The sequence below is a fragment of the Natrix helvetica genome, assembly GCF_964273705.1.
Source record: "Natrix helvetica genome assembly, chromosome: 5".
Classification (NCBI taxonomy): Eukaryota; Metazoa; Chordata; class Lepidosauria; order Squamata; family Natricidae; genus Natrix; species Natrix helvetica.
The window spans coordinates 144876819-144901324 of record NC_138551.1 but is presented as its reverse complement, the minus strand read 5'-3'; the positions used below and the strand labels follow the sequence as shown (position 1 = coordinate 144901324).

Below are 24506 nucleotides of genomic sequence, written 5' to 3'. Positions count from 1 at the left end.
GTATGTATGTATATATGTTCCAGCGTAACTCTGGAGCGCCTCGAGCAATTTCAACCAAACTTGGTACACAGATGAATTACCCTCTGGAAACAAATAGCGGGGGGAGGGGGGAAAAGACACCCCTGGTGTGTGTGAGTGTTTGTGGGTGTCCGTGTTCCAGCATAACTCTGGACCGCTTGGCCCGTTAAGGAGAGCAAGTGCGGCATCCTAGAGCGGCAATTAGACAAACGCTTCGGGGCAAAGTGCCAGGAATGAGGAGCGCATGGGAGGGGGAAGGGAGAGGGCAAGGAGGATGGGCATGGGACAGGGAAGGGAGAGGGCAGGGATGATGGGCATGGGAGTAGGGAGACGAAAGGACCCTCTCAATGGCTCCTTGTCAGGCAAACGCTTCGACATCTATAAATACCCAGCCACCGCCGAGTTATCAGCTAGTATTTTTAAAACAAAAAAAACCAGGCTTGCCTATTTCCATCCAATCCCTAAGAGGCAGACCGTGGAGAGAGGTGGGGTTCAGATTTGACCAAACAAGGGGATTTCTCTCCACTTCAAAGCAGGGGAGCCCCCCCAGGTGTGCTATTCTCATTTTCTACCCTTGGACTCTGCAGAACAGCTCAAACCCCTGAAAACCTATGTGGACCCCCACACTTACGAAGACCCCAATCAGGCGGTCTTGAAGTTCACCACCGAGATCCACCCTTCCAGCATTTCCCGGCATAAAGTGATCGGAGCAGGTAACGGATTCCCACCATCCCCAAAACAGGGCAAGAAAAGGGGCGGTTGGTTGGGTTTGGTCCAAGTTGGTTGGGTTTAATTGAACCTCCCGTTCCATCACAAATCGTTCCAAGGGATTCTTTCAATGCCTCCGGGTTTCCCCCCCCCCACTCCATTAGGAGAATTTGGTGAGGTTTACAAAGGCATTCTGAAAAGCGGCAAGAAGGAGAACCCCGTGGCCATAAAGACGCTGAAATCCGGCTACACCGAAAAACAACGCATTGACTTTCTGAGCGAGGCAAGCATCATGGGGCAGTTCTGTCATCAAAACATCATCCATTTGGAAGGAGTGGTCTCAAAATGTAAGTGCTGGGGGTAGGATCCCCGCTCGGGTCTTGGTTTCTGGCTCCAAGGCATTGCTTTCCCCCGGGAAGGGGTCGCAGGGGAGATCTTGAGTGGGTTTCACACAAGGTGGATTTGATTAAAATCACATCGATTTAAATCACGTCGATTTAAATCGTCGATTTAAATCACATCGATTTAAATCAGGTCGATATAAATCAGGTCGATTTAAATCAGGTCGATTTAAATCACGTCGATATAAATCACGTCGATATAAATCACGTCCATTGAAATCACGTCCATTGAAATCACGTCCATTGAAATCATGTCCATTGAAATCACGTCCATTGAAATCACGTCCATTGAAATCACGTCCATTGAAATCACGTCCATTGAAATCACGTCCATTTAAATCACGTCCATTTAAATCACGATTTAAATCACGTCCATTGAAATCACGATTTAAATCATGTCGACTTAAATCACGTCCATTGAAATCACGTCCATTGAAATCACGTCCATTGAAATCACGTCCATTGAAATCACGTCCATTGAAATCACGATTTAAATCGCGTCGCTTTCAATCGCGTCGATTTAAATCACGTCAATTTAAATCACGTCAATTTAAATCACTAGTAAAAAGGCTTGCTTTAAATCAACTGGATTTAAATCATAATTTTTAAAAGACTACCGTATTTTTCAGAGTATAAGACGCACCAAGATTTTGAAGAGGTAAATTTAAAAAAAAAAGGTTTTGCACTCTACAGGCCTCCCGAACCCTCTGCATGCCTCATTTTTTTGTGAAAAACAGGGCATGCATAGGCTTCGAGGAGCTTGTAGAATTCTCCTGGAGGGGGGGCAAAAACGAGCAAAAAAACAGCCCCCTTTTTGCAAAAATGAGCCCATTTTTTTGCAAAAAACAGGGCATGCATAGGCTTTGAGAGGCTTGTAGAGTGTTCCTAGGGGCTGGAGGGGCAAAAATGAACAAAAAATAGCCTGGTTTCGCTCATTTTTGCCCTCTTCGGCCCCCAGGAGCACCCTGGAAGCCTCCCAAAGGCTATGCACGGCTATTTTTGCAAATGGGACGGGGTTTCGGGAGGCCAAAAATGCTGTATTCGGTGTATAAGACCTATCAAGATTTTCACCCTCTTTTTGGGGGGGGGAAAGGTGCATCTCATACTCCTCAAAATACGGTAATTGTCATCTCTGTCCCGCAGTGACACCTTCTCTAACCTGCTGCTGACCCACCGACAGTCTCAATATTTCAGAATATACAGCTTCATGCTCCATAACTAAGCTCTACTTCATGCTGAACAATCTAAAGTATTAATGTATCTTATGTCAAGTTTCCTTACCATGCCGTAACTGCATCATAAGAATCGAGCCAATGTTTTAATACAAAAAACTAGTGATTTAGTCATAGCGTCATTAGGGAAGATTTGTTCGCAGCCAAATCTTGGCTTTGTTTATCTGCGTCTGAACTTTACCCCTGTTCCTTCCCTCCCCTCAGTCTGTGTCATAAATCTCGTTACCCAATAGATACACCCCTCCCACCCGGCAGCCGTAATCTTTACATAGATTTTACTCCAAAAACATTTTACTAAAATAAATTTAATAAAAACTTTTTTAAAAAATCCAACTTAAATTATAAAAAATCCGATTTATATTTTTTTTAAAAAAAAAGAACCTCGATTTTTATCCATCCTGGTTTCACCTGTCAATCTTTCCTTTTCCTTCCAGATAAGCCTTTCATGATCATCACCGAGTACATGGAGAACGGTGCCTTGGATAAGTTCCTACGGGTAGGTCTATACCTTTTCCTCTTCCACATCTCTTCTCACGTGTAAAGCAAGGGAGCCAACTCGATTTCCTGGTGAATCAAGCCTTTTCGAATTCTCAAAAGTGAAGAGGGCTGGAGGTGTGTCTGGGCCCAACTCGATCACCTGTTTAAATCCCCCTTTAAAGTACGGCGGCTCTGAAGTATCTTCCGCTCCTTTTACCCAACAGGAAAAAGACGGCGAGTTTTGTGTCATCCAATTGGTCGGCATGTTGAGAGGAATCGCTTCTGGGATGAAATATTTGGCCAGCATGAACTACGTCCATCGGGACCTGGCTGCTCGCAATATCCTTGTGGACAGCCAGCTGGTCTGCAAAGTCTCCGATTTTGGTCTGTCCCGAGTCCTGGAGGACGATCCCGATGCTACTTATACCACCAGCGTAAGTGATCCCGGACGACTGTCTTCCCGCTTAAGTGACGAATTGCCAAGATAACTGTGAAGAACAGGGAGGTTACTACGGCTGAAGCAAAATCCCTAGAGCTAGGTGGCTCAGGGGCTAAGACGCTGAGCTTGTCGATCAGGAAGGTTGCCAGTTTGGCGGTTTGAATCCCTAGCGCCGTGTAACGGAGCGAGCTCCCATTACTCGTCCCAGCTTCTGCCAACCTAGAAGTTTGAAAGCACGTAAAAAAAATGCAGGTAGAAAAATAGGGACCTATTTTTGTGCGCCTTCGGCATTGAGTCATGCCAGCCACATGACCACAGAGATGTCTTCGGACAGCGCTGGCTCTTCGGCTTTGCAATGGAGGAGGTGAGCAGCATCCCCTAGAGTTGGGAACGACTAGCACATATGTGCGAGGGGAATTTTTACCTTTAGCCTTTATTGTCATTGCACATCATGTATACAATGAAATTGGTTTTAGCCTCTCTGGTGCAATCCATGACAAAAAAAATGCAAACAACATAAATAGTATAAAGACTAATCCCTATGCAAGTAATTAGGAAAAGGCTTGGCCAGTGAATTTACCTTTAGTTTAGGAATGGCATGAGGGAACTATCGCTATGTTGAATGAAAATCTGGAAAAGGAAAAGGGATACAGGGATGTAAAAAGGAAGATGTCGACAGATGAATTTGTCTTATTCCACAGACTCCAGTGGGAGCCCAGTGTGGTAGGAAAAGGGGGGCAGGGGAGGGAATGAAGAAATTCCTTTCCTCCCATCTTTATAAACCAGTGGGGAGTTGGCCATGTCTCCAGCCCAAAATTGATTTCTGCCAAAGAACTCTAATGCTTGCTGGAAATGCTGCTGTGTCTCACTTTTCACTCCACAAGTATGGATGGTTCTGGCCTAGCAGGGTGATTGAATTCGGTCGCTCTGGGTTGCATGCAAGATTTATGGCTTGCCGTTGTACGAAAACCAGGCCCCTGCACTTTGTTTAGCAAATCATGATCAAAGCAAGTGTGACACAGTATAAATACGTGAATCCCAGCAGAATCCCTATGTGGTAGGGATATGTTTAGAAAACCAAAAGTATTGGAAGGGAAGGGAATGAGGGATGGAATAAGGAAGGGAATGGAATGGAATGAGAGATGGAATGGAATAAGGGATAGAATGGAATGGAATAGAATAGAATAAGGGATGGAATGGAATAAGGAATGGAATAGGATAGAATGGAATAGAATAGAATAGAATAGAATAGAATAAGGGATGGAATAGGATAGGATGGAATGGAATAGAATAGAAGAATAGAATAGAATAGAATAAGGGGTGGGATGGGATAGGATGGAATGGAATAGAATAGAAGAATAGAATAGAATAGAATAGAATAAGGGATGGAATGGAATAAGGAATGGAATAGGATAGGATGGAATAGAATAGAATAAGGGGTGGAATGGGATAGGATAGGATGGAATGGAATAGAATAGAAGAATAGAATGGAATAGAATAGAATAGAATAAGGGATGGAATGGAATAGGATAGAATGGAATAGAATAGAATAGAATAGAATAAGGGATGGAATAGGATAGGATGGAATGGAATGGAATAGAATAGAATAGAATAAGGGATGGAATGGAATAAGGAATGGAATAGGATAGGATGGAATGGAATAGAATAGAATAGAATAAGGGGTGGAATGGGATAGGATAGGATGGAATAGAATAGAAGAATAGAATAGAATAGAATAGAATAGAATAGAATAGAATAGAATTCTTTTATTGGCCAAGTGTAGTTGGACACACAAGGAATTTGTCTTTGGTGCATATGCTCTCAGTGTACATAAAAGAAAAGATACATTCGTCAAGAATCATAGGATACAACACTTAATGATAGTCATAGGGTACAAATAAGCAATCAAATCATACTAGGAAACTGATGTGAATCGTAAAGATACAAGCAACAGAGTTACATTCATACAGTCATAAGTGGGAGGAGATGGGTGATAGGAACAATGAGAAGATTAATAGTAATAGTAGCGCAGACTTAGTAAATAGCAGGGCAGTATTGAGGGAATTATTTGTTTATCGGAGTGATGGCGTTCGGGGAGGGGAACTGTTCTTGTGTCTAGTTGTTCTTTGAAGGTCTTTGAAATCCCTTATTTATTTATAAAATAAAATAAAATATTTATAATTTATGTATAAAGGTGACACACTTTGTGATTTGCGTCCTTCCAGCGTTAGTGCTTTTTTGATTTGCAAGTTTGCTTTTCCTCCCACTCAGGGCGGGAAAATCCCCATCCGATGGACGGCGCCCGAGGCCATCTCTCATCGCAAATTCACTTCCGCCAGCGACGTCTGGAGCTACGGAATCGTCATGTGGGAGGTGATGTCCTACGGCGATCGGCCTTACTGGGAGCTCTCCAATCATGAGGTAGGTCCTTGAGAGACCCCGATGTCATGCCTCCCTTTGCCCCCCCCCCCCGTCTCCTTCTAACACTCTTGCTTATGAAGTGGCCTGAAGACATTCCCACTGGCAGATTCCCAGAGGGGCCCATCCTCCCATTTTATTTTCCAGCTGAAGAAAATGGTTTTTTCCCCCCTTGGTAACTGTAGTTGATCTTCACCAGGCATCTTGCTCTGACCTAGGCTTCCAGATACAGTAAAACGCGTACGATTTAAGTCCAAAAACCTTCTTTTTCTTTCAAAGGCTGTGAATTATATTCATTCACAGCCTGTAATGAGTTCCAAATGGTTGGAAAGAGTCCTACAGTAGTCTGCCAAAGTCTTTCAGGATAAGGCTGATAAGCACCCACCTTTATCTCCATTGAAACGCTGCCAAAGATTCATTAGCAATTAGCCTGGCAAGGCCACACGGAGCAAAGAGTCGAAACGGAGCTTCAGAAAGTAAAGGGACCAGCATGAACCAAGTGGCTTCCTGCAAAGGCTCACGTGCCTTTGCTCCTCCTTTAGGTCCTATGGGAGGGTCCAATCACCTCCAAACCTTACTCCCGAGGTGTCCCTTCTGTTTTAACTATTCTTGCTTTCTGGCAGTTCTGTGCATGCGCATACTGGGAACAGGGGAAGCCTGTTCCTCTGCCTTGCCGTATCTGACTCCGAAGGCTCCGGAGGCAGCACATAACTCCCAGATGGCGTTGGCCCTCTCTCTGCCTCTGACGCAGAGCCCTCGTCCGAGCCTTCCCCAGACTCCAGGACCGGCCCATGTTCCTCCCCAACCTCCTCACTGTCCGAATCTGTTGCGAGCTCCGCAGGCTGCCAGCAGATCACGACACATTTATTTTAGAAACCTGGGGTGGAAGGGACCTTGAAGGGATTTAGTCCATTCCAGGCCCATGGCTACGCAACCTTTGGTCAGGTTTCCAAGGGGTGCAACCTATTCAAAAATGTGCACTCCATTTTCGAAACCAGATTTCTTTTATTTAGGTAGCTATCCAATTGGCAAAGTCTGTTGTAATTCCGGATCTGACACAAATCGGAATTACTTGTAAGTTAGAAGCATCCCTCAAAAGTCACGTTCTCCAATAAACACTCCACCCACATGGCCCTGTTTCTTCAAACTCCCACCTTCTGTTCTCAGCAGGGGCAGCTTCGCTTCCCACGGGAAAGAAGGTCACCAAGCCAAAACAATCCTCACTATCTATTCGCTCCTTCCTCCCCACCTTAAGAATGTGTCAAGCCCGAAACCCCCCTCCCTTACATAGTACAGAGAAAGAAAAGGAATAAATGAGTATAATTGTTGTTGTTGTTAATTGCAAAGTCATGTCCAATCCCTCACAACCTCATGGACGACGTTCCTCCAGGTCTTCCTGTCCTCTACCATCTTCCGGAGTCCATTGAAGCTCACGCCGACTGCTTCAATGACTCCATCCATCCACCTCATTCTCTGCCGTCCACTTCTTCTTTTGCCCTCCATCGTTCCCAGCATGAGGCTCTTCTCCAGGGAGTCCTTCTCCCTTCTCATCAGGTGGCCAAAGTACTTGAGTTTCCTCTTCAGGATCTGGCCTTCTAAAGAGCAGTCAGGGTGGATCTCCTCTAGGACTGACCGGTTGGATGGCCTTGCAGTCCAAGGGACTTGCAGGAGTCTTCTTCTCCAGCACCAGAGTTCAAAGGCCTCCGTTCTTTGGCGCTCAACCTTATGGTCCACCTTTCACAGCCATCCATTGCAACTGGGAAAACCATCGCCTTGACTATACGCACTTTTGTTGGCAGGGTGATCTCTCTGCATTTTAGTGTAATGAATATAATAGACAGCTAAATAAGATGGCTACAAATTCGTCAAATTCGGGCTCGATACCTTTTCTTGGAACCCTCAAGTGATGGGCTTCCCCCACAACTCCAGATAGGAGGCTGTTCACTGCCCTCAGAATCCTTCTTTAGCTCCATCTCGTCATCCCCTCAGGTGCTCTGGAGCAGACATCCACTTTGGGAGGGCCACGAAGAGATACCTGTCCAACGTAGCCTCTCAATTTTGTAAATACGTTTGTACCATTTAAAGGTTTTATATCCGTGAACACTGAGTTTTAACTCTGTGTTTTATTTATCTATCATTTATCCATCTTATTAAAAAAAAAGGACGCAGTGGCTCAGTGCTTGTCGATCAGAAAGGTTGGCAGTTCGGCGGTTCGAATCCCTAGAGTCACGTAACGGAGGGAGCTCCCGTGACTTGTCCCAGCTTCTGCCAACCTAGCAGTTCTAAAGCACATAAAAATGCAAGTAGAAAAATAGGGACCACCTTTGGTGGGAAGGGAACAGGATCCCGTGCGCCTTTGGCATTTAGTCATGGCGGCCCCATGACCACGGAGACGTCTTCGGACAGCGCTGGCTCTTCGGCTTTGAAACGGAGATGAACACCGCCCCCTAGAGTCAGGAATGACTAGCACATACGTGCAAGAGGGGAACCTTTACATTGAAGTATTCAAAGTATCTATCTTAAGTCTTCAAAGACAGGATATAAACTAACACAAAAATCAGGATAACAACTCATAAGTCCAGAAAATAGATGCTATTTGCAAGGGACCCAGCCTCCATTTGACAAGGCAGAAGATTCTTTCCGCAGCTCAATTCTTTCTATCTAAAAGACTGAAAATGATCAATGTGGATCTGGTTATTCCAGCTTAGTGAACAGGGTTTTGAAATTCCCACGAGGATGCGATGCAAGGGCTCCCTGACCATCCGCTCTGCTGGGTGGTTATCTCAGTGCTTGCCTTTGGAAAGGCTGCAAGCTGCCGACTCCTCCTCGGATGGGTGGAATCTCCCAGGCTCCCAACTGCTATTTTCCTTCCCAATTAGGTCATGAAGGCCATTAACGAGGGCTTTCGACTCCCTGCCCCCCTGGAGTGTCCCTCCGCCATCTACCAGCTGATGATGCGATGCTGGCAACAAGAGAGAAGTCAGCGGCCTAAATTCACAGACATCGTTAGCATCCTGGACAAGCTCATCCGCGCTCCGGAGTCACTCAAGACTTTGGCAGAGTTTGACCCTCGGTAAGTCTTGCTCTCAACTCCTTGTACCTTTCTGACGGTTTCGGAGGTTTTGTCTATGCTTCTGCACCTTGACCTAGAAGTATGTATGTGAGAATAGGCCCAGAAATAAGAATGTCATGTTCATTTCCCCAAATCCCTAGCCCTATTGTTTTGACCCAGGCTTCCTTAGAAAGCAAGAAGCAGAGTCTTGGTCCCTGCAAAACCCCCTTTATTTACACGACTGTGAATTCCTTCCATTCACAGTCAGCAAGGCTTGGCAAACAGTCTTTCAGAGGAATGTTTATCCACACGAACCTTATCTCGCTCGGAGAGCTGCCAGATAACTAGTTTCCAAATGCAGGGCAAGGCAAAACTTGGCACAGAGCCTCTTATAGTCACAAACAGAACTTTCCACTCTTGAAACGACCGAATGAATGAATTGTTTCCTGCGAAAGCCCCCTCCTCTTTCGCTCCTCTTTTGTTTCCTACCTCCCGTAGGGCCAATCACCTCCAAGATGTGGCTTTACTCCCAAGTTGACCCTGCTTTCTTAGTTGTTCTTGTCTTCCGGCAACTCTGCGCATGCGCACACTGGGAACAGGCTCCAGCTGTTCCTCTGCTTCGCTGCTGTCTAGCTCCCTCTCTGCCTCTGACGCAGAGACCCTCGTCTGAGCTTTCCTCCGCCCCCAGGACTGGCCCATGTTCCTCCCCAACCTCCTCATTGTCCGACTCTGCTGCCTGTTTTAGAAATTATTTGATTCTAAAGAGCTGCGGGCCTTTCTCTCTTTTTTTGTCTCTGAAGGATTTCCATCCGCTTACCCAGCACCAGCGGCTCAGAGGGAGTTCCATTCCGAACTGTGGCAGAGTGGCTGGAGTCCATCAAAATGCACCAGTACACAGAGCACTTCCTGGAGGCTGGTTATAACGTCATTGAGAAGGTGGCGCAGATGACCAACGAGTGAGTGTGGCTTTGCTGGTGCATGCCCTGGGAAACGAGCCTTTGGTCATCGAGCTTTGGACTCCCCCGCTCCCCCCACCCGCCCCCCATTTCATTCCACTGCATTTGGAAGTCTTTGTTCTGTTCCGTAGGAAGAATTTACATCATTCTTCTAAGGGTCACTTCATGTCAAGTGGTTTGGGGCTCCCTGCTCATCACGGATTTTGATGAAACTTGGTGTGAACATGCTTGCCGATGCAATACTTGCAGAGTTATACCGTATACCGCAAACAACCCCAAAATGGCTAAAAATGCTCCCAAAATGGCCTGAAAACAGCCCAAAAAGTGGCTACAAAACGGCCTGAAAACAGCCCAAAAAGTGTCTAAAAAACAGCCTGAAAACAGCCGAAAAGTGGCTACAAAAACAGCCTGTAAACAGCTGAAAAGTGGCTACAAAAACAGCCTGAAAACAGCCCCAAAATTGGTTAAAAAAACAGCTTGAAAACAGCCCAAAAAGTGTCTAAAAACAGCCTGAAAACAGCCGAAAAGTGGCTACAAAAACAGCCTGAAAACAGCCGAAAAGTGGCTACAAAACGGCCTGAAAACAGCCCAAAAATTGGTTAAAAAAACAGCTTGAAAACAGCCAAAAAGTGGCTGAAAAACAGCCTGAAAACAGCCAAAAAGTGGCTACAAAAATAGCCTGAAAACAGCCCAAAAAGTGGCTACAAAACGGCCTGAAAACAGCCCAAAATTGGTTAAAAAAACAGCTAGAAAACAGCCAAAAAGTGGCTACAAAAATAGCCTGAAAACAGCCCAAAAAGTGGCTGAAAAGTATAAGACGCACCGGAGTACAAGACGCACCAAGATTTCGAAGAGGCAAATTTAAAAAAAAAAGTTTTCGCACCTCTGCAGACCTCCCGAAAACGGGCCCATTTTTGGGTCAAAAAAGGGCATGAATAGCCTTTAGGAGGCTTGTAGAGTGCTCCTGGGGGGAGGGGCCAAAATCGAGCAAAAAACAGGCGCGTTTTTTGACAAAAAAAGGGCATGAACAGCCTTTAGGAGGCTTATAGAGTGCTTCTGGGGGCTGAAAGGGGGCAAAATGGAGCAAAAACAGCCTGTTTTTCGCTCATTTCTGCCCTCCCCAGCCCCCAGGAGCACTCCGCAAGGCTCCTAAAGGCTATGCACTGCCATTTTGGTGAAGGGGGCATGGTTTCGGGAGGCAAAAAATGCCGTATTCGGTGTATAAGACGCACCCAGGTTTTCAGCCTCTTTTTTGAGAGAAAAAGGTGCGTTTTATAATCTGAAAAATATAGTCGTCATTTCTCGCCAAGTTTGCTCCAGATTATTTCGATGGCGATCGCTCAAGGGAATGCTTTTATTATTTTGTTTAATAGAGCACAAGAAGTTGTATAAGATGGCCAAGTTTTATTTCTCTCAACAAAACCTTGCCGGAGATATTCGGTCTCAAAGTGGCTGAAACCTCAGAGTCCTACTGTCGAAGGCTACGGTATGGGGTCACACAAATGACTTATATCCCCGCAAGGATTGCATCGGCAAATGTGACACTTTACCAATATTCATTGGGGACATGCGCCCAGGTTCACGCCCAATTTCACCGAAATCTGTGATGCTCAAGCACAGCACTTTCGTGAAATCACACCGCTTGATATGGAAGTGACCCCTAAAAGTGTTGTCTTAGCCCCCACTGGATTCTCCTAAGGACACCCCTTTGTCCTACTTTTCAAACAGAAAACTAGATCTTCTCTCGCCAATGAACGATAACCTTTAGCAGGAAGGAGGAAATGCACATTGCGCAAAAGTTCTGCGTAGGCACCTTTCTTAACCAAGCCATTCTGGGGACACTTCATGCCATTTTCCTTTCTGTTCGCATGAATGTCCCAAACGTTGACCATAGGACAATCAATGCCCATGATGGCGAACCTATAGCATGCATGCCATAGGTGGCACGCGGACCCCTCCCTGCAGACACATGAGCCATCGCCCAGCTCAGCTCCACCGTGCATGCTTGCACGCCTCCCGCCGGCCAGCTGACTTTCAGGTCTCTGCCGTGCATGCGGGAGATGGGCACGCATGCATGGGGGAGGGGGACCGCAGGGGGATACGGTGCCCCTCCCCTGCATCCTGTTTTGGGTCCCAAGAGGTTTCAGGGAGGCCTGCTAGGCCCAAAATGGGCCACGGGGGTTGCACGTATGCTCGGGGGAGCGTGGGGGGGATTGTGCACATGCACAGGAGGAAGGAGGAGGAGCGTGGGGGGAACATGCATGCATGCACAAGGGGGGGCGGGGTGGATTGTATTACGGGTGTGGGTGTGCTATCGCACACTTGATTTCTGCACGCAAGGGCAAAAATGTTAGCCACCACTGATCTATGCCCTAGATCAGGGGTCAGCCAACTTAAACACTCAAAGAGCCACAAAGGTCCTAATCGGAAGCCCCCCCCTTCAATTCTGGAGCCGACCGGAAGTCTGGTTCTCCCACCATAGAGTCTTCTCCTAGCGCGGTGTCCTCTACCTGTCCTAATTGAAAGCCCTATCAATTGGGGAGCCGACTGGCAAAAGGGAGCCACAGCAGACGGATGAAAGAGCCACATGCGGCTCCAGAGCCGCAGATTGCTGCCCCTTGCTGTAGAGTCTCCTCCTAGGCATGGTGTTTTTTTTCCTCTGCTGACTAGAAGTCCAGTTCTCCCACCATAGAGTCTTCTCCTAGCGCGGCGTCCTCTGCCTGTCCTAATCAAAAGCCCTATCCATTGTGGAGCTGACTGGCAAAAGGGAGCCACAGCAGGCGGATGAAAGAGCCACATGCGGCTCCAGAGCCACAGATTTCTGACCCCTGCCCTAGATGACTTGAGAATCTCCATAGACATTGACATGAATGTAGCTTGGAAATTTTGGTACTTGCATGCTTCCTTTTTCCATTTGTGCTCCCTTCACTGATGAGTTTCTATTTCATTTTCCTTTACAAAATGCACTTAGGGGTGGCTGTGTACGAGAATGTCGTGTGTTCACATTAAAGGAGGATGAAACTATGACTTTCCCCCTCCCCCCCTCCCCCCCTAAAAAAAATGCAGTACAGCAAATTCCATTTGCTCTGCCCGCTGTCTTCTTAGGAGCGAAGGTTCCAAAGACCTACCCTATAATTAAGCCGTTTTATGCCGCCAGAAAAGCAAGAGAGGCTTATTAAGTGCAGCGGGATATCTGGCCTTTTGGGATCTCTTTAAGGGGAGTTGACAATCCCATTCCACAGAGGCTATAATATACAAAATACCCCAAATTATTACATATTGCGGTCGGCTATTTTAAAGGAAAAGGTGGCTCAGTGGCTAAGACGCTGAGCTTGTCGATCAGAAAGGTCGACGGTTTGGCGGTTCAAATCCCTAACGCCACCTAACGGAGGGATCTCCCGTGACTTGTCCCGGCTTCTGCCAACCTAACAGTTCGAAAGCACGTTAAAAATGCAAGTAGACAAATAGGGACCACCTTTGGTAGGAAGGTAACAGCGTTCTGTGCGTCTTCGGCGTTGAGTCATGCCGGCCACATGACCACGGAGACGTCTTTGGACAGCGCTGCTCTTCGGCTTTGAAACGGAGATGAGCACCGCCCCCTAGAGCTGGGAACGACTAGCACATAGGTGCGAGGGGATCCTTTACCTTTAGTTTGACAAAAGAAGCGACCCAATGGGTCTGAAAAAAAGCAAGATTCCCCCCCCACCCCACTAATTCTTTCCGTCTCTTTCTTCTTCATGTCGCCAGGGACATCAAGAAAATCGGCGTGCGTCTACCAGGACACCAGAAGCGAATTGCCTACAGCCTCCTAGGACTGAAAGAACAAGTCACCACCATTGGTATTCCGATTTGAGCCGGAGAAATTGTAATCCGGTTGTTGGTAGCCCCGTGGCCCTCTGCGTGGCTTCCGTTCTTTGCTTGCTCTCAGCCTAGGACCATTCACAAAACAGACTTCCTGGTGTATACTTGAAGTGGAGCATCAACGGGACCCCTCCTCACCAAAGACGCTGGCAGTTTAGTGCCTCTCTCCCCCACCCTCGCTTCACAGCCTTGTATTTATTGCCTGTCTTCTGAGGAATTCGTTGGAGACGCCAAGGTGGCATTTGATGGTCCAGGCCAGTGCCTTATTCCTTGAAACAGAGCGGCCACGTGGCATCCTGCCAGCCTGACAAGTCTTGCCTGGAAAGACCCTCAGGCTACTGAATGTTTGTAAAAAAAAAACCTCCTCCCACACACCCCTTCTTTCGTCCCTTTTCTTCCCCCCAAAACCCTTGACGACTGCAACTTGAGATCATCAGTCCACCGCTGGCGTGCCACACTCCTCTGAAACAAACGCCCGCTCCTCCTTTTCACATTCAAATATCTTAGGGCCCTGATGGCGAACCTGTAGCACGCATGCCAGAGATGGCACGGAAAACCCTCTCTGTCGGCACATGCACCATTGCCAGCTGTTCTTCTGGTTTCTGGCCCAGCTGCTCTTCACAGGCGCCAAAGCACTGGAAAATGGCCCGAAAAACAGGTCATTTGGGGGCCATTTGGGGACTGTTTTAAGGGGTGTTGGGGGGCTGTTTTGGGGCTATTATTTGGGCCATTTGGGGGCTGTTTTTGGGAGATTTGGGGGGTGTTTTTTGGGATGTTTTGGGGCCATTTGGGGGTATTAATTGGGCCATTTGGGGGCTGTTTTGGGGCCATTTTGGGGATGTTTTTCAGGACATTTTTCGGACTCGAAAAATGACTAAAAAGTGGCTTAAAATGCCCCCAAAACAGCCTGAAAACAACCTGAAAACAGCCCCAAAAGTGGCTACAAAACGGTCTGAAAACAGCCCAAAAAGTGGCTACAAAATGGCCTGAAAACAGCCCCCAAAAGTGGCTAAAAACAGCTTGAAAACAGCCCAAAAAGTGGCTAAAAAAACAGCCTGAAAACAGCCCAAAAGTGGCTAAAAAACAGCCTGAAAACAGCCCAAAAAGTAGCTGAAAAACAGCCTGAAAACAGCCAGAAAAACAGCCTGAAAATGGCCCCAAACCAGCCAAAAAACAGGCATGCGCGCGCCAGCTGGTCTTTGGATTTTGGGTGCTCAACCGTGTGTGAAGACCAGCTGGCTGGCGTACATGCGCGTGCCAAAAACCCAAAGATCAGCTGTCCGGTGCGCCCATGTGCACCGACCAGCTGTTCTTCAGGTTTCTGGCACTCCGGCACGTGCGCATGCATTCCCATTCTTGTTTGGGCACTTGGTGCCAAAAAGGTTCTCCATCAGTGCTATAGGTTTTTTTCCCTTTGATATTAAAAGTGGAGGAGTCCATATTTATAGCTGATATAAAAGAAGGTAAGCTTTAGCTTTAATCCGATGAGCATCAGGCACATTGAGAAGGCCAAGCAGTATAGTTAAGAACAGGATCTCCCGTTCTTGATTTTTGCTGCTCTTCGGGCATCGAAGAATTTCCCTTCTATATTTTTTGACTCTTTTATTCTTTAATGAAACCTAATCTGGCACTTCCAAGAGGCCGCCCACGGACTCTGCACAAGCCTTAACCTTAACCGTGGTTTGCCATGAGTCATCCAGAGACCGTTCTTTGCAAAGTTAACTTAGTATTTATTTATTCCCCCTTCCTTCCAAACTGCGTTTCGTGAATGCACTCTTGACTTCTCAGACAGTTAATTCTTCCTTCATATCAATATTTCATGATTAATATTAATTTATTTTTATATTTATTACTTTTTTTAAAAAAGAGAACTGTTTCAATATTAAACATAATGCGTATTTTTTAAAAAAGAAGAATTTTACTTTTGTTTGGGCATAAATAATTCTCTCGCTTGAATAAAATGTTTTTATTCTTTTCCGGTGTGTTAATCTGAGTTGGAGGAAATGAGGGGCATAGAATGGGAAAATACCAGTAGTAGACTTCAGATAGCTAAGTGGAGCAAGGTATGATGCAATACCATGTACCACGTAATCGAATCCCTAGCGCCGCGTAATGGAGTGAGCTCCTGTGACTTGTCCCAGCTTCTGCCAACCTAGCAGTTCGAAAGCACATAAAATATGCAAGTAGAAAAATAGGAACCACCTTTGGTGGGAAAGTCACAGCATTCCGTGTGCCCTTGGCGTTTAGTCATGCCGGCCACATGACCACGGAGACGTCTTCGGACAGTGCTGGCTCTTTGGCTTTGAAACAGAGATGAGCACTGCCCCCTAGAGTCGGGAACATCTAGCACTTATGTGCGAGGGGAACCTTACCACATAATAAAGGAGCAGCAGCCTTTGCTAATGTGGCCATGGCTTCCTCCTCATCCGATTTCCAAAGGAATTAGAAATTTGATCTCCAAAGTATGATCTAAGAGTACTGTTTATATATATGTATGTATGTATGTATATGTATATGTATATACATACATATTACTTTATACACACACACACACACACACACACACACATACGTATATAAATACATACACACACATATATATACTTATACAATACAATACAATAGTAGAGTTGGAAGGGACCTTGGAGGTCTTCTAGTCCAACCCCCTGCCTAGGCAGGAAACCCTATACCGTTTCAGACAAATGGCTATCCAACATCTTCTTAAAGACTTCCAGTGTTGGGGCATTCGTAACTTCTGGAGGCAACTTCTGTTCCACTGATTAATTGTTCTAACTGTCAGGAAATTTCTCCTCAGTTCTAAGTTGCTTCTCTCCTTGATTAGTTTCCACCCATTGCTTCTTGTTCTACCTCAGGTGCCTTGGAGAATAGTTTGACTCCCTCTTCTTTGTGGCAACCCCTGAGATATTGGAACAATGCTATCATGTCTCCCTTAGTCCTTCTTTCTCTTAAGCTAGACATACCCAGTTCCTGCAACCGTTCTTCATATGTTTTAGCCTCCAGTCCCCTCATCATCTTTCTTGCTCTTCTCTGCACTCTTTCTAGAGTCTCCACATCTTTTTTACATCGTGGCGACCAAAACTGGATGCCGTATTCCAAGTGTGGCCTTACCAAGGCCTTATAAAGTGGTATTAACCCTTCACATGATCTTGATTCTATCCCTCTGTTGATGCAGCCTAGAACTGGGTTGGCTTTTTTGGCAGCTGCTGCACACTGCTGGCTCATATTTAAATGGTTGTCAACTAGGACTCCAAGATCCCTTTCACAGTTACTACTGTTGAGCAAGGTAACACCTATACTGTACCTGTGCATTCCGTTTTTGTTGCCTAAATGTAGAACCTTACTCTTACACATATCTTACTCTTACACATATCTTACTCTTACACATATCTTACACGGGAAAAGACCCGAATACAACAAAACCAGCATACACACACACACACACACACATATACATACACATACATACATATATATATACACACATATATATACACATAAACACACATACACACACACACACACATATATATACACACACATATATACATATATACATATACACATACACACACACACACACACACACAACCATGGAAACTGTCAGGTCTCAACCACAAAACCTAGTTTGGAAATAAAAGGAGCTCACCAGGCAGCCCTATTTCTTCATCAATTTCTTGGCAACATTTGCTCGTTTTGGTTCCCATATCTGAATATTCAAGTTTAGATTTTTTGTTGTCTTATGTGCGACAGAGAAATTGCACTTTCCTTGATGGGTGTGAAGGGATCAAGAAGATTCTCCTATGGAGCACTACAAAAATGGGGGGGGGGATGAATCTCTCTGAATATCCCTATGTATTCGTACGCAATGAGCAAGCTCCATGTCTAACTCGGCCTGAAATGATCATGGTCCCATGGAGGCACAGCTCCATCATCAGAACTATCCAGGTAGGTTTAATGCTACAGACTCTCTATTTCTTGGACCTGCCTGTCTACAGTGTTGCTCCGGGCCCTGCCGGATGGATTTGTGTCACACTGTTCTGACTGAGACTTCCCAAGAGCATGAAGCAAACTTCTTGTCCCAACAAAAAGCCCTTCTATTAATTTACTGTGAATTCTGCTCATTCACATCCAGCAAAGGAGGATTTACAGTCACAGACCTTCTCTGGCTTGGAGAGCTGACAGGTCAATATCTGCAAAACTTGGCCAGGAGTCTCGGAGAGTCAGGAACCAATTAAGTGAACGAATGGTCTCCTGCAAACTCCACTCCCCTTTCGCTCCTCTTTTATTTCCTCTGGGAGGAGACATTCATTGTCCACTTGTGGCCATACTCCCAAGTTGACCCCTGTTCTTTAGCTTTTCCCTTCATTCATCCCTTCACACGCACACACTGGGAACAGGCTCCAGCTGTTCTTCTGCCTCACTGATGTCTGCCTCTGAAGGCAGCTGATAACTGGCATATGGCTCTGGCCCCCTCTCTGCCTCCGACACAGAGCCCTCATCAGAGCCTTCCCCAGATTCCAGGACCGGCCCATGCTCCTCCCCAACCCTCCTCAATGTCAGACTCTGCTGCCAGAACACAACACATGCAGCACCTGACAGTGTAAACATTTGTTCAATGCATGACGGTACCTGTTTGCAAACAGCGGCACAGAATGACTTTCAGGTTTGAATCCCACGATAGGTGCCAACCTAGAGGGAAAAGATGGCAACTCTGATAAGCCGCTATATCTGGGAAATCCAGGCTACCAATTAGTCTGCATACGCTGATTTAGAGTTAGAAAGCGATGCCCTACCCACGCTGTCCTAATGCCAAGAGGAACAAGCCCCTGCCTGGTTCTTTGCCTGAGACACGGCTACTCGGCCAATTCTCAGATCGCTCCCTGGGATTTCCACAGGTGATTCCCACCCACCCCAATCGAGCTGATAAGGCTATCACGTCTTTATGGGGATTGTGTAACCCTGGAGTTGAGAAACAAGAACCGGAGCTGTTGGGCGTGTTTGCCTCGACAAATTTGAAAGGAGTGGATGCTAAAGAAAACGTTGGCAGCGCCCACACCGCCCGCAAGCTGCAGGAGGATCAGAGGAGGGAACGTGGGCAAGCCGTCCGCCCACGTTAACTAAAGGGAGGAAAACACAGCGGGCAGGAGACAGACGAAACCCAACAGCTTTAGCAAGCTGGATAGAAAATTGAGGGGAGTGAGCTGCAGATTCACACACGTTTTCTACAGGGAAGTCAAGCTGTGAATATTCATTGCCTTGCCGTTTTGTTGTTAGTTGCGAAGTCATGACCGACCCATTGACAACGTTCCTCCAGGCCTTCCTGTCCTCTACCATCCTCTGGAGTCCATTGAAGCTCACTGCTTCGGAGACTCCATCCAGACACCTCCTTCTCTGTCGTCCCCTTCTTCTTTTGCCCTCCATCGTTCCCAGCATGAGGCTCTTCTCCAGGGAGTCCTTCTTCCTTCTCATCAGGTGGCCAAAGGATTTGAGTTTCCTCTTCAGGATCTGGCCTTCTAAAGAGCAGCCAGGGTTGATCTCCTCTAGGACTGACCGGTTGGGTGGCCTTGCAGTCCAAGGGACTCAATGCAGGAGTCTTCTCCAGCACCAGAGTTCAAAGGCCTCCGTTCTTTGGCGCTCAGCCTTCCTTATGGTCCAACCTTCACAGCCATCCATTGCAAACTGGGAAAACCATCGCCTTGACTGTACGCGCTTGTGTTGGCAGGGTGATGTCTCTGCTTTTTAGGATGCTGTCTAGATTTGCCATCACTTTCCTCCCCAGGAGCAAGCCTCTTTTAATTTCTTGGCTGCAGTCCCCATCCGCGGTGATCTTGGGGCCCGGGCCTGTCGTTTTACCGATTCCCAAAGTAGTCAAGGCGAGTTTGCATCTCGCAAAGTTATGCAAATGATTTAGCCACCCGTCTCACAATACAAAGACTCCAGGGGAGAAAGCATTGATTAAAACCATAATTACTCCCCAAGCAATTTCTTGGGGAGTTTATACGGGGGATGAATGTCTTAATGGAAAAATCTCTATCCTTCTCTTTGGGTGCAGGGAAGAGCATCGATGCAGGGGAAGGAAACTAAAATAAGTTTCTCAATGAAAATCATCCTATTGCCATCTTGAAAAATATACTTTAAACCAGGGGTCCCCAATCTTTTGGTCCTCAGGGACCAATTTTAAGTCCCACTGACCACTAATATGATCTGCCTAATGACCAGCTGGGTGGGCGTGGCTAGGTGGCCATGTGACTGGGTGGGTGTGGCCAACTTGATGTCATTTACATCGAGGGGCACCTCACCAACATATACCCGCCCCTCCCCTCCCAGCCACTCCTCGCCTGCCCACCCAGGCTCATTAGGGGCCCAACAGGAAGAAGTATCTGGAGCTAAGCAGCCCCCAGGAGAAAGAGTTGGCAAAACAGCTCAGTTCAAATTGGATCTGCCCGAGAAGGAGGCTCAGCAGAAGCACCTCACTGAGGACTGGGAGCATAGGCTTTCCAAGCAGAGGGTTAGACCTGCAGGAGTGCAAGGCCAGGTGCCGGCGCCTGGAGGCTCAGCGGGCTGAGATGGTCAGCCAGTTCCAGGCCATGATGCAGTCCCACTGGAACGAGGCCCTCCGGCTCTTTGCCACCAGCGGCGCTTCCCTCCAGCCTTCGCCCAAAGCCCCCCACCAGGAGGCTGAAGCAGACCCCAAGTGGGAATTTCTGCCCCCTTCTGCCCCGCACAAAAAGACCCCAAAGGGGGAGACTCTCTGCAGCAACACAAGCCTTCATTGCACGGATCCATCCCAGGGGCCGTAGTTTAAGGACCCCTGATTAGGTGCAATATAAAAAATGCAAATAATTTTTCTGCGGACCCCCCAAAATTTTCTCACCGACCACCAGTGGTCCACAGACCATCAGTTGTTGACCACTGCTTTAAACTATTACGGATGGCTACAAGCTCTCTCGTTTTATTCAGCTTGATATTTAAGGTTCAGCACTCTCCCCCAAGTTAATTTTGATTCCGTTTTACCCCCATTCCACTTTTTAATCCTAATTCAAGTTGTGGAGCCGTCCGTTTAATTATCAGCACGGAGGTCGGCATCCTGTCACTTTCTGCAAATAAGCAGGAAGCTGCATTGTAATGTCGGGCTCAATACGATCTAGAACAGGGAGAGACTGGCTCCTTCTTCTGTATTCCCCAAAATGTCAGACCTGGACACCATCTTTTTCATTGAGACTTCATGCCTGCTGCAATTTCTACTGTGGGAAAAAGGGAGGGGGGAGGGATTATATGGAGTGTGGGTGATATAGAGTCAAAATAACATTCCGTTCTCAGAGAGTCAAGGACACTTTGCCCTGCAGCTGTGACGGTGTGACTGGGAGGCATCTCCAGTTGGGGACGGTGCCTGATTGGACTGTGGGATGGACCTGTGGGTGCTGGGGAGGGACTTGGACTTTCTTTTTGGGGGGGGGAAACCTGGAAGCTTTCAGATTCGGGTTTTCCCAGATGTGCCAATCGGGCATCTCTAACAAAATGGAACTTTGAGGAACTTCAAGCTTTGGAGTCTTCTGTCTTTCTTTTTTTCCCAAAAAGTTTTTTAATTTTAATTTTTTGACATACATATAATCCAAAGTATACCATTACATCTTAACAAACTTTTTTTTTTGAATATTCAGTGATATATCAATTCCTCTTGCCATCAAGCCCCATCAATTCTTATTTGCTCTTCTGCTTTCCATACACCATATTATTAGTCTATTTCAGGAGTTGGCAAACACTCAAAGAGCCATTTGGACCCGTTTCCCACAGTAAAGAAAACACCGGGAGCCCACAAAGATTCTAACCGGAAGCCCCCTGTTCAATTATGGAGCTGACCGGAAGTTCAGTTCCCCCACCATAGAGTCTCCTCCTAGCGCGGCGTACCTTTTCCTCTACCTGTCATAACCGAAAGCCCTATCAATTGTGGAGACAACTGGAAAACCCTCCCCTTGCCATAGAGTCTTCTCCTGGCGCACTGTGCTTCTCTCCCCACCCCCCCTCCGGAAGCTCCTCTCAAAATTGTGGTGCCGACCGGTGACGGAGCCACAGCAGAGGGAGGAAAGAGCCACATGTGGCCCCAGAGCTTCAGTTTGCTGAGCCTTGGTCTGTTTCATCTTCAACCCTTCGCCTCTCCCTCTCTCCTCCTCCCTACCTCCTTTCTTCCCTCTGCCCCCTCTCTCTTCTCTACTTCCCCTTACTCCCTCTTACTCTCTCCCTCTCCTCTTTCCACACCTTCCCTCTCTCCTTCTCTTTTCCTACCTTCTGCTTCCCTCTCTCCTGTCTTCTCTCTCTCTCTCTCTTTCCCTCTTTTTATCACCTCAGAGTCTTCTTTCGTTGGGGGTCTTATTTGGAACCCTGACACAAAAGGTATTCCAGGGGGAGGAAACCCCCCTCCATTGAAGGCAGTCAGAAATTGTTGTTTGCCGCAAGTCTGCAGGAATGCAGCATCCATGGGGAAAACGTTCCCCCTGCAATACGCCCAAGAAATACATGGGGGGGGGAATGGAACTCCCTCAGAGCTCACCCTCTATTTCTCTGCATATCACAGCACTTTAGGGTACCTACTGGCTATTCAGATAATTTTTGCAAGAGGAGCAGAGAAGTGGCAAGTCATTTCCATATGAAAAACAATGGGAAGTCAGCAATATCATGCTCCCACAGCCCACGCCCCCTCCCCGCTGGTTTCTGACTAATAGCGGCATTCTTGCCTTAACCCGACTTTGCTTACAAGGATATACTCTGACGGCTTTTGTTTTGTTTTTTTAGAATAAATACACAAGGGCCTTAATGAAAAGGTGCATAGAACCATTTTGTTTCTTGCTTTGATCAAGCCAAGCTAAGCTCACTGTGAAGACTGAACCCTGGGCCCTATCTAACAAGATGAAATTCAATGTAGGGAAAAGTAAAGTCCTACACTTAGGTAAGGAAAACCAAAACTACACACATCAACTGGGTGAAATCAGGCTTAATAGCAGTGACTGTGAGAGGGATCTTGGAGTCATAGTGGACAACTAGTTAAATATGAGCCAGCGGTTTGTGGCGGCAGCCAAAAAAGCCAATATAATCCCAAGTTGCATTAACAGACGGATACAATAAAGATCAAGGGAGGTCCTAATACCACTCTGTAAAGCCCTAGTAAGACCACACCTAGAGTACTGCATCCAGTTTTGGTCACCACACTATAAAAAAGATGTTGAGACTCTAGAAAAAGAGGGCAGAGAAGAGCAACCAAGATGATGAGGGGACTGGAGGCTAAAACATAGGATGAACAGTTGCAGGAACTGGGCATGGCTAGTTTAGTGAAGAGAAGGACCAGGGGAGACTTGATAGCAGCCTTCCAATATTTGAGGGATGGCCACAGAGAAGAGGGGATCAACCTGTTTTCCAAAGCACCCAAAGGCCAGAGAAGGAATAATGGATGGAAACTGACCAAGGAGAGATTCAACCTGGAAATAAGGAGGAACTTTCTGACAGTGAGAACAATCAACCCATGGAGCAGAAGTTGCCTTCGGAAGTTGGGGGAGCTTTATCAATGGAGGCTTTCAAGAAGAGACCACTTGTCAGAAATGGTGTAGGGTCTCCTACTTGAGCCGGGGTTGGGCTAGATGACCTACAAGGTCCCTTCCTATCCGGCTACGGCGTATAAAGAAAATCTTTATAAGATGTTCTACAGATGGCATCTCCCCCCAGCACGGCTTTCCAAAATGTTCAAAAATTTAGCCACAAACTGTTGGAAGTGTAAAAAAACACCAGGCACTTTCTATCATATGTGGTGGACGTGCAATGAGGCAAAAAAATATTGGAAAATGATTCAATCATGGTTAGAACAAATGGTGGGAGAACAAATTATGTTTAAACCAGAAACTTTTCTCCTAGGCATAATACCGGAGGGGTATAAGAAAGATACACTTTATTTAATTATACATATACTAACTGCAGCGCGCATAACCTATGCACAGTATTGGAAAAAAGAAAATACACCATCAGAGCTTGATACAATCAGAAAAGTGTTGGCCTGTGCAGAAGCAGATAGGCTCACTCTGGAACTTAAAAATAAAGAGGAATCAGAATATTTTGAAGTATGGAATAGATTTTATGATTGGTATAAGACAAGATGACAAGACTGGAACAAATGTATATATTGTGATTGGACAGAAGGTCAGACAATGTATTAAGTAGACTAACTGTTAATGGTTGAAACTAGCTGTACATAATATGAATGTATGGTCACTCCGACTCCGCGGTATTGCATTGTTTTAAATGTAAAAATAATAAAAATATATTTTAAAAAAAGAAGTTGCCTTCGGAAGTTGTGGGAGCTTCATCCCTGGAGGCTTTCAAGAAGAGATTGGGCTGCCATTTGTTAGAAATGGCCTAGGGTCTCCTGCTTGAGTGGGGGGTTGGACTAGATGCCCTCTAAGGTCCCTTCCAACTCTGTTAATCTGTCTAGAAGATATGGTGGCTCAAAGGGCCGATCCAGATGGGCGTCTTGACCTCCCTTGTTTCTGATACGATGAGTGGCAATATTGGAATATTGCAATAAGACCGATCCCTTACAAATCAAGAACAAATCGACAAAAAAAAGGTACTGCTGGTGTCCGATGCCATCTCGTCTGGTAAGCGTGAAAGGAAGCACGGTCAATAAAAAGAGAAAATGTAAAGTCGAAGGAAGCAGATCGTGTGCAGGAATGAGAAGAAGAGATTGGCAAATTTTAAGAAATACCCCGAGCTGAACTCTTGATGTCCCGATGAGCTGGTGAAAACTGGTTACCTGCTCCCAAGTTGTAGAGATTTCTACAGGTTGCAGGTGTAACGAATTTTCCCGAAGAACAAAATACTAACATGTACTCGCTTGGCTCTTGTTAATGAAATGAAATCAGTTAATTAAATGTGAACTAT

At 46.4% G+C, this 24506-nt stretch overlaps 1 protein-coding gene across 2 annotated transcripts in view; it reads left to right on the top strand.

Moving 5' to 3' along the window:
- EPHA2 (EPH receptor A2) overlaps positions 1–15536 on the top strand; it is a 49661-nt gene extending 34125 nt beyond the window's left edge. Inside the window, exons 10-18 of one of the 2 annotated variants that reach the window (XR_014175560.1) lie at positions 606–731; positions 891–1073; positions 2794–2855; positions 3061–3270; positions 5547–5696; positions 8573–8766; positions 9546–9701; positions 13449–14567; positions 14602–15536. Coding sequence is in view for 1 of the 2 variants with exons in the window: in XM_081955268.1 (XP_081811394.1) it covers positions 606–731; positions 891–1073; positions 2794–2855; positions 3061–3270; positions 5547–5696; positions 8573–8766; positions 9546–9701; positions 13449–13554 (1187 nt within the window). In the remaining variant the exon portion in view is untranslated. Of the gene's footprint in view, positions 1–605; positions 732–890; positions 1074–2793; positions 2856–3060; positions 3271–5546; positions 5697–8572; positions 8767–9545; positions 9702–13448 lie in introns of both variants that reach the window. The other variant, XM_081955268.1, reaches the window with a different exon arrangement.
- The last annotated feature ends 8970 nt before the right edge of the window (positions 15537–24506 follow it).